Source organism: Lampris incognitus, chromosome 2 (assembly GCF_029633865.1).
Source record: "Lampris incognitus isolate fLamInc1 chromosome 2, fLamInc1.hap2, whole genome shotgun sequence".
NCBI classification, from domain to species: domain Eukaryota; kingdom Metazoa; phylum Chordata; class Actinopteri; order Lampriformes; family Lampridae; genus Lampris; species Lampris incognitus.
This window is the reverse complement of record NC_079212.1, coordinates 6,683,897-6,697,674: the sequence shown is the minus strand read 5'-3', so window position 1 is coordinate 6,697,674 and position 13,778 is coordinate 6,683,897. Positions and strand designations below refer to the sequence as shown.

The 13,778-nt window shown below is 50.3% G+C and overlaps 2 protein-coding genes across 2 annotated transcripts in view; one reads left to right on the top strand and one right to left on the bottom strand.

Moving 5' to 3' along the window:
• The window catches only part of si:ch211-117c9.5 (sodium- and chloride-dependent creatine transporter 1), a 41,168-nt gene extending 33,752 nt beyond the window's left edge, over positions 1-7,416 (top strand). Inside the window, exons 10-14 of the mRNA XM_056274756.1 lie at positions 2,368-2,508; positions 2,919-3,021; positions 3,134-3,234; positions 3,330-3,500; positions 3,736-7,416. Coding sequence (XP_056130731.1) covers positions 2,368-2,508; positions 2,919-3,021; positions 3,134-3,234; positions 3,330-3,500; positions 3,736-3,864 — 645 coding nt within the window. The 3' untranslated portion in view covers positions 3,865-7,416. The remainder of the gene's footprint in view (positions 1-2,367; positions 2,509-2,918; positions 3,022-3,133; positions 3,235-3,329; positions 3,501-3,735) is intronic.
• Positions 7,417-8,378: 962 nt separating this feature from the next.
• si:ch211-117c9.2 (solute carrier family 26 member 6) overlaps positions 8,379-13,778 on the bottom strand; it is a gene marked incomplete at its 3' end in the record, with an annotated part of 34,674 nt that continues 29,274 nt past the window's right edge. The window contains 5 exon segments of the mRNA XM_056274994.1: positions 8,379-8,494; positions 10,837-10,891; positions 11,390-11,719; positions 11,866-11,997; positions 12,206-12,298. Of these exon segments, the coding sequence (XP_056130969.1) occupies positions 8,379-8,494; positions 10,837-10,891; positions 11,390-11,719; positions 11,866-11,997; positions 12,206-12,298 (726 nt within the window).

The following is a 13,778-nucleotide window of genomic DNA, read 5'->3' as shown; positions in this document are numbered from 1 at the left end:
GGTTGTACTAAAGTTACTTCAGAAATCAGACCCACAAACACTTTATTTCACGCACCTGCACACACGAAATGAAACGAAACGTCGTTTGCCCCAGCCCCCAGCAGTGCAACACAAAGACAAAAACACATATCCAAAAACTACAACACATATAGCCCAACTAACACAAAAATCACTGTCCAGGAGAACGAACGCCAGCCAGGACGACTGTCGGAACTGCCGGTCTGCATGGGCTAACAGTTAGCTTAGCCTGCCCCACTTCCACGTCCTGTCAGACCGCCCTCGGTGTTTCCTCTTCGGGCGTAGCTCTGGTCAGGGCCGTGGTCCTTGGGCCCACAGGATGCAGCAGACCAGGCTCCCCCAGCCGATCCAGCACCAGCTCTCCCAGCCAGACACCTTCGACACACCTCCCCGTGCTCCACACGATGACAATAAAAACACAGTCAACGCCAGGCAAGGCCACCGCCAGACCGCCCTCTGTGTTATCAGAACTGCCGGTCTGCATGGGCTAGCAGTTAGCTTAGCCTGCCCCGCTTCCACGTCCTGTCAGACCGCCCTCGGTGTTTCCTCTTCGGGCGTAGCTCTGGTCAGAGCCGTGGTCCTTGGGCCCACAGGATGCAGCAGACCAAGCCCTCCTAGCCGATCCAACGCCAGCTCTCCCAGCCAGACACCTTCGACACACCTCCCCGTGCTCCACACGATGACAATACAAACACAGTCAACGCCAGGCAAGGCCACTGCCAGACCGCCCTCTGTGTTATCATAACTGCCGGTCTGCATGGGCTAGCAGTTAGCTTAGCCTGCCCCGCTTCCGCATCCTGTCAGACCGCCCTCGGTGTTTCCTGTTCGGGCGTAGCGCCAGTCAGGGCCGTGGTCCCTGGGCCCACAGGATGCAGCAGACCAAGCCCTCCGAGCCGATCCAGCGCCAGCTCTCCCAGCCAGACACCTTCGACACACCTCCCCATGCTCCACACGATGACAATACAAACACAGTCAACGCCAGGCAAGGCCACTGCCAGACCGCCCTCTGTGTTATCAGAACTGCCGGTCTGCATGGGCTAGCAGTTAGCTTAGCCTGCCCCGCTTCCGCGTCCTGTCAGACCGCCCTCGGTGTTTCCTGTTCGGGCGTAGCTCCGGTCAGGGCCGTGGTCCCTGGGCCCACAGGATGCAGCAGACCAAGCCCTCCTAGCCGATCCAGCGCCAGCTCTCCCAGCCAACGAAGACAAACGTAGATGCAGACGTGGACAGAGACACTGCATGGACGGTACTCGTATGAGTACTTGTATGAAAGTTAAAACCGCTTGTAACCCAGTAAATGCTTTTTAAACACACTGGTTACTTCTCAAACAAATACACCGTGACTTTCTCAGGGGAGAAAAGAGACAAGCCGACTGCTGTTGAGACCGGTGAGAGCTGGGAGTCTCGTTAGCTTCCAGTCGTTAACATCCAGAGTGAGGACACACACTCATGCTGGTCATCTGACTGGCCGCCGTAGGTTGGTAGCCAACAAGGCTGGTAGCCAACAAGGCTATCTGACACCACATAGTGTTCAAATATATTCCTGGGCATGTCCGGGTGGGGTGGGGGTGTCGGGGTTGGGGTCAAAAGTCAAAGCCATAAATCACGTTTTGACACAAAGTGTCAAACGGTCACTAATATTTTTCACACACATACAGAGACGCACAAACCTCTGCCCCCTTGAACTGCTGTGTCGACGTCTCCCTGTTCAAAGCTGTGGAAACAGCTACACGTGAGAGCATTTCAGTACCGGAGCAAATATTCTTGTTTTATTTGCGTTCATTTGTTGTTTTTTTGGGGGTTTTTTGCACACAAGCATGCATATAAACATTTCTCAGGTATAAATAACTGATGACTTCCTGGAGCTCAACGCACACACACACACACAATCCGGACAGTGTGTGTGTGTGTGTCTGAGCCAGTGCCCACATCCATTGTTTAACAGTGCAGAGATTTGTCAATGAGCCTCTGTCTGATTCACACAGAGCGCATCTGTCCACTCTACTTCGTTCATTCATCCACTCTCTCTCTCTCTCTCTCTTTCTTATCTACTCCCTCAGTTTCTTCACAATCCATTTCTCACCCCCCTCCTCCAGTGACCACAGTGGGTGTTCTGTCATGTCTAGCAGCTGATAGAATACTGTAGCTGAAAAGGGATCATCCACTCCTCAACTTTATCTTAGCACTCCTCCTCTTCATCACGCGTCTCTCGATCGCTTTCTATCGCTGTGTCTGTCACCCTCTCTCTCAATTTATCACTCTTATCACTTTGTCTCTCCGTCTCTATGTATATCACTTTGTCTCTCTACCATGAACTCAAGTTTCCCTTGTCTCTGTCTCTCTCTCTCCCAGTTCGTAGGTGTGGAGGGTTTGATAACGGGCATCATCGACATGCTGCCCCCTCAGTCCGTCCTGAGCTCCCTGCGGCGGGAGGTGGTGGTGGCCATCTGCTGTGTCACCTGCTTCCTCATCGACATGTCCATGGTGACGGAGGTATGCCGCGCTTCTCCCAGAGTACCGCCGAATCCTCGCGTAGCACCGTAGGAGGGTTGCATAGGGGATGAAATGCTGCCAGAGTCCAAACAACGGGACCCCCCCCCCCCCCCCGAGCCAAACATAAACATATATCCAGGGCAAAGACCGTTACGGGTACTCGTCCAGACGAGCCCAGGATGCGGTTTAACATTTGTTTCACAGTTCTCGTTTTCTATGCAAACATAAATAAAATAGGTCAGCGACTTTGTAATTTGATAGGTAGGAGGCGGGGAAAAGCACGACCGGGGAGGGAGGAACCATTAAAACGAGGAGTTGAAGCAGGAAGTAGGTCAGTCATAAAGTATTAAATAGACTGTGATGGTGGAGGCCTTTTTTTTTCTCTCTCTCTCCCCCCCCCCCCTCTCCAGGGAGGGATGTACGTCTTCCAGCTCTTTGACTACTACTCTGCAAGTGGCATCACCTTGCTGTGGCAGGCCTTCTGGGAGTGTGTGGTGGTGGCGTGGGTCTACGGTGAGGCTCGGGCCGGCGGCTCGCCGTGTATTTCCCAGTTGCTCATAAGTCACACCGTGACGTCCGTACGACGCCACGCGACATCACGCTGCTCTCGTGCTCTCTCCCGCAGGCGCAGATCGCTTCATGGACGACGTGGCGCGCATGATCGGCTACCGGCCGCTGCCCTACATGAAGTGGTGCTGGTCTTACATCACACCTCTGGTCTGCGTGGTAGGTCTCCTCTGATGGACGTGTGCACCGCGACGCCCGTTTGTAAGCGACGGCGCCGAAGCGCTGACATTTGTTGTCCGTGTTGCACGTTGCAGGGGGTGTTCCTGTTCCACGTGGTGAACTACAAACCTCTGACCTATAACACAATGTACACCTACCCCTGGTGGGGCGAGGCGCTGGGCTGGGGGCTGGCCCTCTCCTCCATGCTCTGCATCCCCGTCACCGTTGTCTACAAACTACTGCGCTGCAAAGGATCTCTCCGGGAGGTCAGTCTGTGTGTGTGTGTGTGTGTGTGTTTGCGTCTGCTAATAAGTCATAAGGAATGTGTCGCCTTGGAAACCTCGCCCCTCCTCTTTGTAAGAATAATCTGTCTCTGTTACCGGCATGTCCCTTCTGGCTTTGGTCGTCACTCATTAGCGAGGTCTGCTCTCCGGGGTCGGGTGAGACGGCTCATTGTTTCTGTCTCCCTGTGTGTGTGTGTGTGTGTGTGTGTGTGTGTAGCGTTGGCAGCACCTCACCAACCCAGTGTGGGGCAGACACCACTTGGAGTACCTGGCTCCGGAGTCCGAGGCCAAACTTCTGCCCCCTACAGGAGCCAAGAGTACACTGCTCTTTGAGAGCGTCATCTGATCAGCTGAGCCACGCAGAACACAGAGCACAAGGCTGCCCTCATCTTCATCTCTCTCACACACACACACACACACACACACACACACACACACACACACACACACAGTATTAAGAATGCACTCACTCGGTTAGAGAAGTATTGCAAGGTCACCTTTGATCAGCCACTCTCACACTCTCAGACTGATGACAAGGCCCTGGAAGAATGGACCAAAGATGGGAGGAGAACTGAAAAACAAACACACACACACACACACATTCTGGTACCCTCATCTTTGTGACGACCCATCATTGACTACATTCATTGCCTCGCCCTGAACCATGAATAGACCGCAGTTATACCGCGTTTCTAGTCTACCGACCACTCGGAGCTCTTTACAACGTACGCCTCACATTCGTTCACTGACGGCACGGTGGTGCAGTGGTTAGCGCTGTCGCCTCACAGCAAGAAGGTCCTGGGTTCGAACCCCGGGGTTGTCCAACCTTTGAGGTCATCCCAGGTTCTCCCCGTGTCTGCAGTGGGTTTTCTCCGGGTGCTCCAGTTTCCTCCCACCATCAAAAAGACATGCATGCTAGGGTTAATACTCCTGTCTGTGCTCCCGACCGAGGCATGGCGAGATCCAGCTGGAGTTGGTCCCCGGGCGCTGCACGGCGGCTGCCCACTGCTCCTGGCTACACAGCTAGGATGGGTTACATGCAGAGCACAATTTCCCCATGGGGGGGTCAATAAAGTATCTCAAAAGAAAAAAAAAAAGTGGCAACCTGCTCATCAGGAGCAGGTAGAGGTTCGGTGTCTTGCTCAAGGACACTTCAACACGCGCTCTGAAGGAGCTGGGGATTGAACCAGGAACCTTCCGATGACTGGACGATCCGCTCTACCCTCCTGAGCCATGCCGCCCCGCTCTGTGAAATTCAAAATGATGCCCCAAGTGTTTCAGTGACGTCTGGCACTACAGGCGTAACTTATGGGGGGGGTCAGGGGGGACGTGTCCCCCTCAATATTTAGAAGAGGTGAATTTGTCCCCCCCAAAAAATATATCATGAAGGATAATGTTAACTCCCTCGCCAAAAAAGGTAAAATAACAACACAGACAGTCGATCAACTTAAAATATGATTCATACTTGTTTTCCAACGATTTCCTACACCCCTATGCTTGGACCATACCATTTTAACCTTGCCACTGGGCTTGCCGACCTCCTTGCTGTCTTGCAGTTGCCTCTGACAACCAGGAGACCGGAGCATGAATGTTGGTGTAAGCAAGTGTAAGTTACGTAGCTAGCCAGCTTGCTTGTCTAGCCCAGTACACCACCCTTTCTCACCTTTGGGGCTTCTGAGTTAGATTTTCTTACGTATTTCTGGATGAATTATAGCCTTATCTAGTTTATAACTTGTGTTTGGGGTTATCAGTTCAGACCCCCTCACGAGCTAGCTAGCTAGCTAGCTAGTGCTTGCTAACAGTAGCCCCTAGACGTTTATGTTAGCTTAAATGAACTTGAGCTGCTAATTTCGGGCACATGAGATAACATAATAGGTACATCTACAAACCAATTTGTGCCAAGGGTATTGTATTAGTTCAAACGCACCAACTACTTTCATTCAGAGTCAACATGAGCAAGAGGAAAGTAACAGAAGATATCCGATAGGCTAGCCTATCTGAAAGTTGTTTTTCCTTTAACATAAATAAGACATTTCCACAATAAATTGATGTAGAAAAAGAGCAAATTGGTGCATACACATTCACCAGAATGCAGGAAATTAAATGTGTGATGCTCAAAATTTCCAGGAGGAGGACCCCCTGACCCCCCGCTAAATGTGTCCCCCCCAATGTTCAAGTGAAACTTACTCCACTGTGTCTGGCACCAACACAAATTAACCTGCACAGAAGTGATCAGGACCTGAACCCTCATTCTAACCCTAAACCCAAACCCTGACCCTGAAACAGACCCTTAAAGAAGTGAGGACCCGCCAAAATGTCCTCGCTCTGCAAGTTTCTCACTCTGGTGTTTAAAAACTCAAACTGGCTCCTCGCAAAGATGGAAGTACCACCACACACACACACAAATTCAACACAGGCTGGTTTTCCCTCTGCTCTGCTTTCTGGTTCTCTACCTCTCTGCTCCTCCCTTCTCTCTCTCGCTCCTCTCCTCCCCCTTTGCTCCCCGCCTTAGTGCCGTCCTGTCCTGTCTTGTCCCGTGAGCGTGACGTGGTGACCCGTGTAGCTACAGTGTTCCTGCTTTCTCGCCGCACCTCCGTGTCTGGCTTTCATCAGCCGCGCCCTTCTCAGCCCAACCTCCCATGTGGTGCCGCGTATATAAAACTGTCCGAACCACCCGCCCCTACAACCCGTCCCTGCGTTCTGACCTCCAGCCATTGTTTTTTTACTGACTGTAACTGTTTCATCTGTACAAAACTTAACTTCCATTTGTAAAAAAGTCTAAAAGAAAACGCATCGCCACTTCCAGTACGTGTTATTAATAATCTTAAGTATCGAGTGTGTCGTCGGGGTTTGTGAATCAGTGGTTATAGTTTCGAGGGAGGGCCTGCTGATCAGTATTTCCACCTTAAGAGAGAGCGAGAGATCGACGATGATGGGTGAACGAGTGAAGGGGAAGGAGTTGTGGGAAGGGAGAGAGATTGATGCCGTGTCAAGAAAGAAGCAATAAATGACAAGATGGAAACGTTGTGTTGTCACTGGCTCTTTATTTGCACCCCGTCAAACTTCTGTTTGACAGAGTAAAGATATTAACACTGTTGTAGACAAATCGCTTCTTTTTCCTCCCACTTTTTCTCCCCAATTGCACTGGTCCAATCACCCCACTCTTCCGAGCCGTCCCGGTCGCTGCTCCACCCCCTCCGCTGATCCGGGGAGGGCTGCAGACTACCACATGCCTCCTCCCATACATGTGGAGTCACCAGCCGCTTCTTTTCACCTGACAGTGAGGAGTTTCACCAGGGGGACGTAGCACGTGGGAGGATCACGCTATTCCCCCAAGTCCCCCCCCGAACAGGCGCCCCGACCGACCAGATGGGGCGCTAATGCAGCGACCAGGACACATACCCACATCAGGCGTCCCACCCGCAGACACGGCCAATTGTGTCTGTAGGGACGCCCAACCAAGTCGGAGGTAACACGGGGATTCGAACCGGCGATCCCTGTGTTGGTAAGCAACGGAATAGACCGTCAGGCCACTCGGATGCCATTGACATCACATCTTGACAACTAAGATAAAGTAGAATTCAATATGGAGTGTAATCAAGCTTTATAAACCTGCAGCAGACGAGTTTTATTTTGCTGTTGTCCGTTTTGTCAGTGAGCACGCAGCACGTTGACCGACAGTTGCGGTGCGCTCCACTGATTTTCTACTACCACATTTAACGTTTACATTTCAAAAACTGTTCAATTCAGAGTGTCTAGTCTACTGGAGCTTTCCCTCAGGACTGCTGAAGAGCCCGCCGTGCTGCTGCAGCAGCAGGTTTGATTCCCTCCTTTTAGACGCTAGAATACCAAGTGTTCACACCGTGCGACACCTGTCCGAGAAGTTGACCGCGGAGGATTTTCCTTCGGTACCGTGCCCCTGAAATAGACCGAGGAGTCACGGCCACGTGTGAAGAGACTAATGTTCAAGTCAAGTGCTTTTAATATCAGCAGCTGTTTCCAAACACTAGCCCTCAACACACAACATTTACCGCCGGCTTTCTGGCCACGCAGGCTGGACCTGAGCCAACGAGATAAGAGGAAATGAGACGATAAGACGGGGGAAACTCTTCCCTTGTCACGGGGTAGGAAGTACTGGCTGGATTATTCCAGAACAGGTTCCGCCTTTCCTAACCGAACGCGACAAGATGGGGGGGGGGGGGGCACCGGCTAAAAAGAGATGGGAATATGCAGCAGATTAGTGGACAGTCAAACATGCAGACGTGCACACATTTGGACTGTCTGTTGACAACACAAGAGTTCCAGTTTCTCTTTACAGTCGACCTTTCATTCCCTCACCACGCTCTCCCACAGACTATAAATACAAATTCCTATTAGTCCACTGCTGCATTCTCCCACTCCACCCCCTTCCCCGTCATGCACACTACAGAGGGAGAGAAGCTGCAGTGACGCATTACTGCCTATCTCATTATAAGATATCATAAAAAGCCTGTTGCCAAAGCAACGACTCCGTATATTGCCATGGCAACCAACCGCCATGTCACGACGGTGCATTCTCTCCCAGTGAGGGGGGGGGGGAGGAGACAGCGACAACCAATAAGAGCACCAGAGAACTGCCAGCAGGAGGAGGAGGAGGAGGTGGAATAAGATGGCGGGAGAGGACGGACGGTGTGACCCCTGTTGGTCACATCTTGGTGATGCAGGAAAGGTCCTAAAATAAAATGTTGAGATCGGGAAAGAGGAAAAAGGTGTGAATGTGATGGATGAGCTCTCCTGTCAGGGATGCGTGGAGCAGTTAGCTTGTTGTGTTTGGCTCACCAGGACACTGTCGTACAGGCTGGCGTCCGGGCTGGCGTCCGTCAGCTCCTGTTTCCTGAGAACATGGAGCACGGCGTCATGAACGGTGGCAAACAGCTGGCTCTTAGGGATGGTCTGCGAGAAGAAACTGGCCCGTTCTAGCTGCTCCACCACACAGGCTGCAGACGGAGAACACACACACACACACACACACATGCATACGAATAGAGGGAGGCTTGTGAACGAGCAGAGACAGAACACAACACCTCAGGAATAAACACCGATTTGTTGGGGTTCTTCAAAACGCCATACCGTTTCATGTTTAAGCTCATTTCCTACAAATCACACATGCTGACATTGCTCCCAATAATTACTCAATTTCCATATTTCCATTGCTTTAAATGTTCAGATGATCAACACAGCACAGTATCCTCTGCTTCTCCGGCTAACATTTCTGTCGCCACGCAGAAGTCACTGACGTAGAGCTGGACAGTACATCCATACATCAACATCATGATCTGAGACTACATGTCCATCCATCCATCCGTCCATTATCTGAACCGCTTATCCTGCTCTCAGGGTCGCAGGGATGCTGGAGCCTATCCCAGCAGTCATTGGGCGGCAGGCAGGAGAAACCCTGCACAGGCCGCCAGGCCGTCACACAGGGCCGACACACACACACACACACACACACATTCATACCTAGGGACAATTTAGTACGGGTGATTCACCTCACCTACATGTCTTTGGACTGTGGGAGGAAACCGGAGCACCCGGAGGAAACCCACACAGACACGGGGAGAACATGCAAACTCCACACAGAGGACGACCCGGGACGACCCACCAAGGTTGGACTACCCCAGGGCTTGAACCCAGGACCTTCTTGCTGTGAGGCGCCCACGCCAACCACTGCACCACTGTGCCGCCTGAGATTAGATGTGTTGTGGTGATATGGTGACACAACTTAAATGTTGTCAATTCCTGGTCTTAAACGCTACGTTACTGTAAGTCCACATTACTAATAACCATTAACCAACATTTATCGGGTGTACATATCTGAACATACCAACAGTCACCTCCAAAATAATGTAACATTATTAATATCGAGTTACTCATTCAAAAAAAAAGTTTTTTTAACAATTTTTTCTCCAGGGGCCGTTTTCATGGTGGACTGTGTTAAGCGGGGGGGGGGGGGGGTTCATGTGTGTTGGGACGGAAAGTTAGCAAGGCACAACTTCTCAAATCAGTTTGTGTTTTCAGCCATATCATCTCACAACAACACAACTCTGACAAACAAGATAACGCAGCTTTCATCAGAAATAAGGCAACTTAGTTTCACAGTGTCAGGTGGTTCAGAGTGCTCTGGTCCAAAAGCAAACCAGCCCACAATGACCCTGGACCTAATCCAGACTGTGATAAATGTCACTCAGGACCAGCTAATCTCAGCCACATGTTCTGGGCTTGACCCGCGCTGTCCTTGTTTTGGAAGTTGGTTTTTGATTCCCTTTCAGCTATCACGTCTACTTCCACCCACCCCTCCCCCTTAGTTGCCCTGTTTGGTGTCCTACCCACTGGCCACTCGCTGCCGTCCTATTTTGCGGAACTTGCAGCTTTTCTCACATTATTAGCGAGGCGTGTTATTCTGATGCACCGGAAGAGCCCCTGTTCCCCTTCTCATACCCCCCCCCCCATGCCCATCCCCCCTCTCATGCCCGCTGGATAAAGGATGCCCTGTCCTTTGTGAAGTTGGACAAAATTAAACACACCCCCTTCACGGCTCTAATGGACAGTTTTATAAAATCTGGCAATCCTTCCTGGGACATGTCAGGTCCCTCCAACTGGATTCTGTCCTCATTGACTAAGTACCCCCCCCCCCAGCCCGTACCAACATCTTGCACTTCCTGGCTGAGTCCTGTTTTCCCCGTATAAAAAGCACACAGTATGTACAGTACGTTACTGTCACCAACTATCTTGTTTGTTTTGGAAGTTTTTTGCTGCTTTCTTTTAAAAATGATGTATATGTGTTTTATGTTATGCTATATTATGTTGTTTTATGAGGTGAAAATCTAACAAATAAGTCATATTTAACAAAACAAAAAAAGGCGATTCAGACAAATAATGGTGACAGAATGTCTTTGATGGATGACCTGACTGAAGGACGTTTCAAGTCTGCAAGATAATTTTTATCACCATACCGGGATCGGTGGAGACTAACGGCTGTCTGTCTGGACGGATGGTAGGAAAAGATATTCAAAAAATACTGTTAAACATCATGATATGCTTCCAAAACAGCTCTGAGGTAATGTCAAGTACACGTGATCTGCGTGGGCTAAAAGATGCAAAAATGCCGGTATGGCCCTTTAACACAGGGTCAGCATGTGTCCCCTGGGGAACAAAATGGCGCCAGCAAGGCCGGGACCTTGATGCGGTTATCATCACGGCTCCAGCGTCTCGGCCGGGCATCAGACACACGACGGGTTACTGTTATGACTGGTGCTCTCTCTCTCTCTCTGTCACTCACCTTGGCAGCCCGCGAGATAGATGCTTATATCAACCTCCCCGAAGTCTCTGAATATCTGCAGACGATGGCAAAGAAGAAAAAAAAAAAACAGCTAAAATACGAGATTTAAGAGTTTGCAGTTTTCATCTTTCCTGCAGGTTTTTCCACATTCTGCCTCATCTTTATCTATTTATTTATGCTTATTTGCCTCCCTCAGAAAATAATCTAATATGGTCCATGACACAAACCCGCTGTTTTCCCCGCAGCAAAAGGCCACTTATGAAAAATGGCGACAAACAACGTTAACATAGAGAGTGACAGAATGAGACCAAGCTATAAATAATCCATCTCTGAGAGAACAAGTGTACTTACTAGGTGAGCATGTTCTCGTGTGTGTTTGTTTCAAAGCTGTAAGTTTAAAACAAACACACACACACTATTAACACCTTATATAGTATATAAGGTGCTAGTAGTGTATTTTATGATTACAGAGACTCCTTATGCACCTCAGAAACTAAGGTGCATAAATCCTGGCACTAACACACACACACACACACTACACATGATGACGTACGTTTTTCAGGGTCTTGACAGCAACCGTGTCCACAAAGCTGGTCGTGGACAGGTCCAGGATGATGCTGTGTGTGTCAGACAAGCAACCGCTTCCCGTCTGGCTGCCTCCATCACCGTATGTCCTGGTGATGCCGTCGTCACCATGGCATCCTGCATCAGAGTCGGAGTCGGGGCGGTTTCCGTCTTGTTGGTACGCCCAGTTATCGTGGCCCCGGACGTGTCCGTTCTCGGACGTCTCGTTCGGGGTTACAGCTCGGCCGTTCCCCTGCTCCCCATCCCTCGGTTCTGCTGAGGAGCTGTTGAAGTCCTTCAACTCGTTCTTCTCTGGCTCCTTCGCAGAAAACGTGGACGGTTGGTGACCGTTCACCTTCATCTGGCGAAAGATGGGAAAAATGGTTGCTATGGAAATGGCTTGTCGTGTAGACATCCTGTTATGGGTGACTGGACTCGCTAACATTCTGTGTTGTTTCTAGGAACGTGTTATGCTGGAGTTCCTACTTGTTTCTTTGCCTCCTTTTTAGCTTTCTTCTTCTCCTTTTCCTGTTGCCGCTTCTGTTTTGTCTCTCGTTTCTTCTTTTCGGTCAGCAGCTTCCCGATGTCTATCCCGCTCTGCAGAACCGAAGACCCACGAAGGAACCGAAAAAGAAAAAAAGTGAGACAAAGAGGGAGATGAAAGTAATGAAGACTGTGGTAAACAGCCTGTCAGGAATTACATCTCATACTCAGATACGAGCATGCGCAAACACACACACACGCCAGACACACACACACACACACCAGATATATCCATGCTGGACACAGAAACTCACAGACACACCTTCTCCTGCAGGGCCTCCAAGTACAGTTCGGCGTTGGTGTAGTAGACGGTGGTGGATGAGCGGAAGATGGTTATGCCTGGAACCTGTTTGGCCTGCAGAGGCACATCATTATAAAGTCGTCAGGTTCGGCTTCACTCATACTGTACTCTGCCTTAACGTGCACTTTCACCTTACTGAGATATTGTCGTGTGAAACTGAGCTTTCCCACAGTCTTGACTAAAAAGCTTTTCTTTGTGTTTCATATGGAAGACTTGCTGATGACACAGCTTTTCATAACTGCTTTCACTCCATCCATCCATCCATCCAACCAACCATCCATCCATTATACAAACCGCTTATCCTGCTCTCAGGGTCACGGGGATGCTGGAGTCTATCCCAGCAGTCATTGGGCGGCAGGCGGGAGAAACCCTGCACAGGCCGCCAGGCCATCACACAGGGCCGACACACACACACACACACACACACACACACATTCATACCTAGGGACAATTTAGTCCGGCCGATTCACCTGACCTACATGTCTTTGGAAACCCACACAGACACGGGGAGAACATGCAAACTCCACACAGAGGACGAACCGCGACGACCCCCAAGGTTGGACTACCCCAGGGCTTGAACCCAAGCCCTTCTTGCTGGGAGGCGACCGTGCTAACCACTGCGCCACCGTGCTGCCCCGATAAATAAAACATTCTACCTAAAAAACACAATATCCTCCTTCCAACTCAGAATCAGAAACACTCAGTTATGTATGAATCAGTATTTGTGTGCATCTTCAGAAGATTCAGCCTATATTATTTGCGCTTTGCAGTAACACAACTGTAATCTAACTCACCAGTGTCCATGTTTACTTATCCTAAAGTTCTGAGTAACTAAGTTATTTCACATTTTCACCTTTTGGAGTTATGTTTCACTATAACCCCCCCCCCCTTTTCCCCCCAGTTGTATTCGGCCAAGGACCCCGCTCTTCTGAGCCGTCCCGGTCGCTGCTCCACCCCCTCTGCCAATCTGGGAAGGGCTGCAGACTACCACATGCCTCTGCCGATACATGTGGAGTCGCCAGCCGCTTCTTTTCATCTGACTGAGGAGTTTCACCAGGGGGACGTAGCGCGTGGGAGGATCACGCTATTCCCCCCAGTTCCCCCTCCCCCCCGAACAGGCTGACCAGAGGACTAGTGTAGCAACCAGGACACATACCCACATGCGGCTTCCCACCCGCAGACACGGCCAATTGTGTCTGTAGGGACGCCAACCAGGCCGGAGGTAATACGGGGATTCGAACTGGCGAGCCCCGTGTTGGTAGGCAACGGAATAGACTGCTACGCTACCTGGACGCCCTATGTTACACTATAATGAATGACTTGATCTATTCAATATACTGAATCCTGTTTTCCACATTAAAACACAGTATCACGTGTACTTTATTAGGAAATGTAGGTAAAGGGTTTTACTAAAAAGGTTCAGAAATTCTGCACTTTGCAACCAGGTAAACGTGCTTTTAGCACTTCCAGGATGGGGTGGTTACAATGCTTTGGGATGTTGTGTTTATTTAGTGAGTGAGAGATTGTGAAAAAA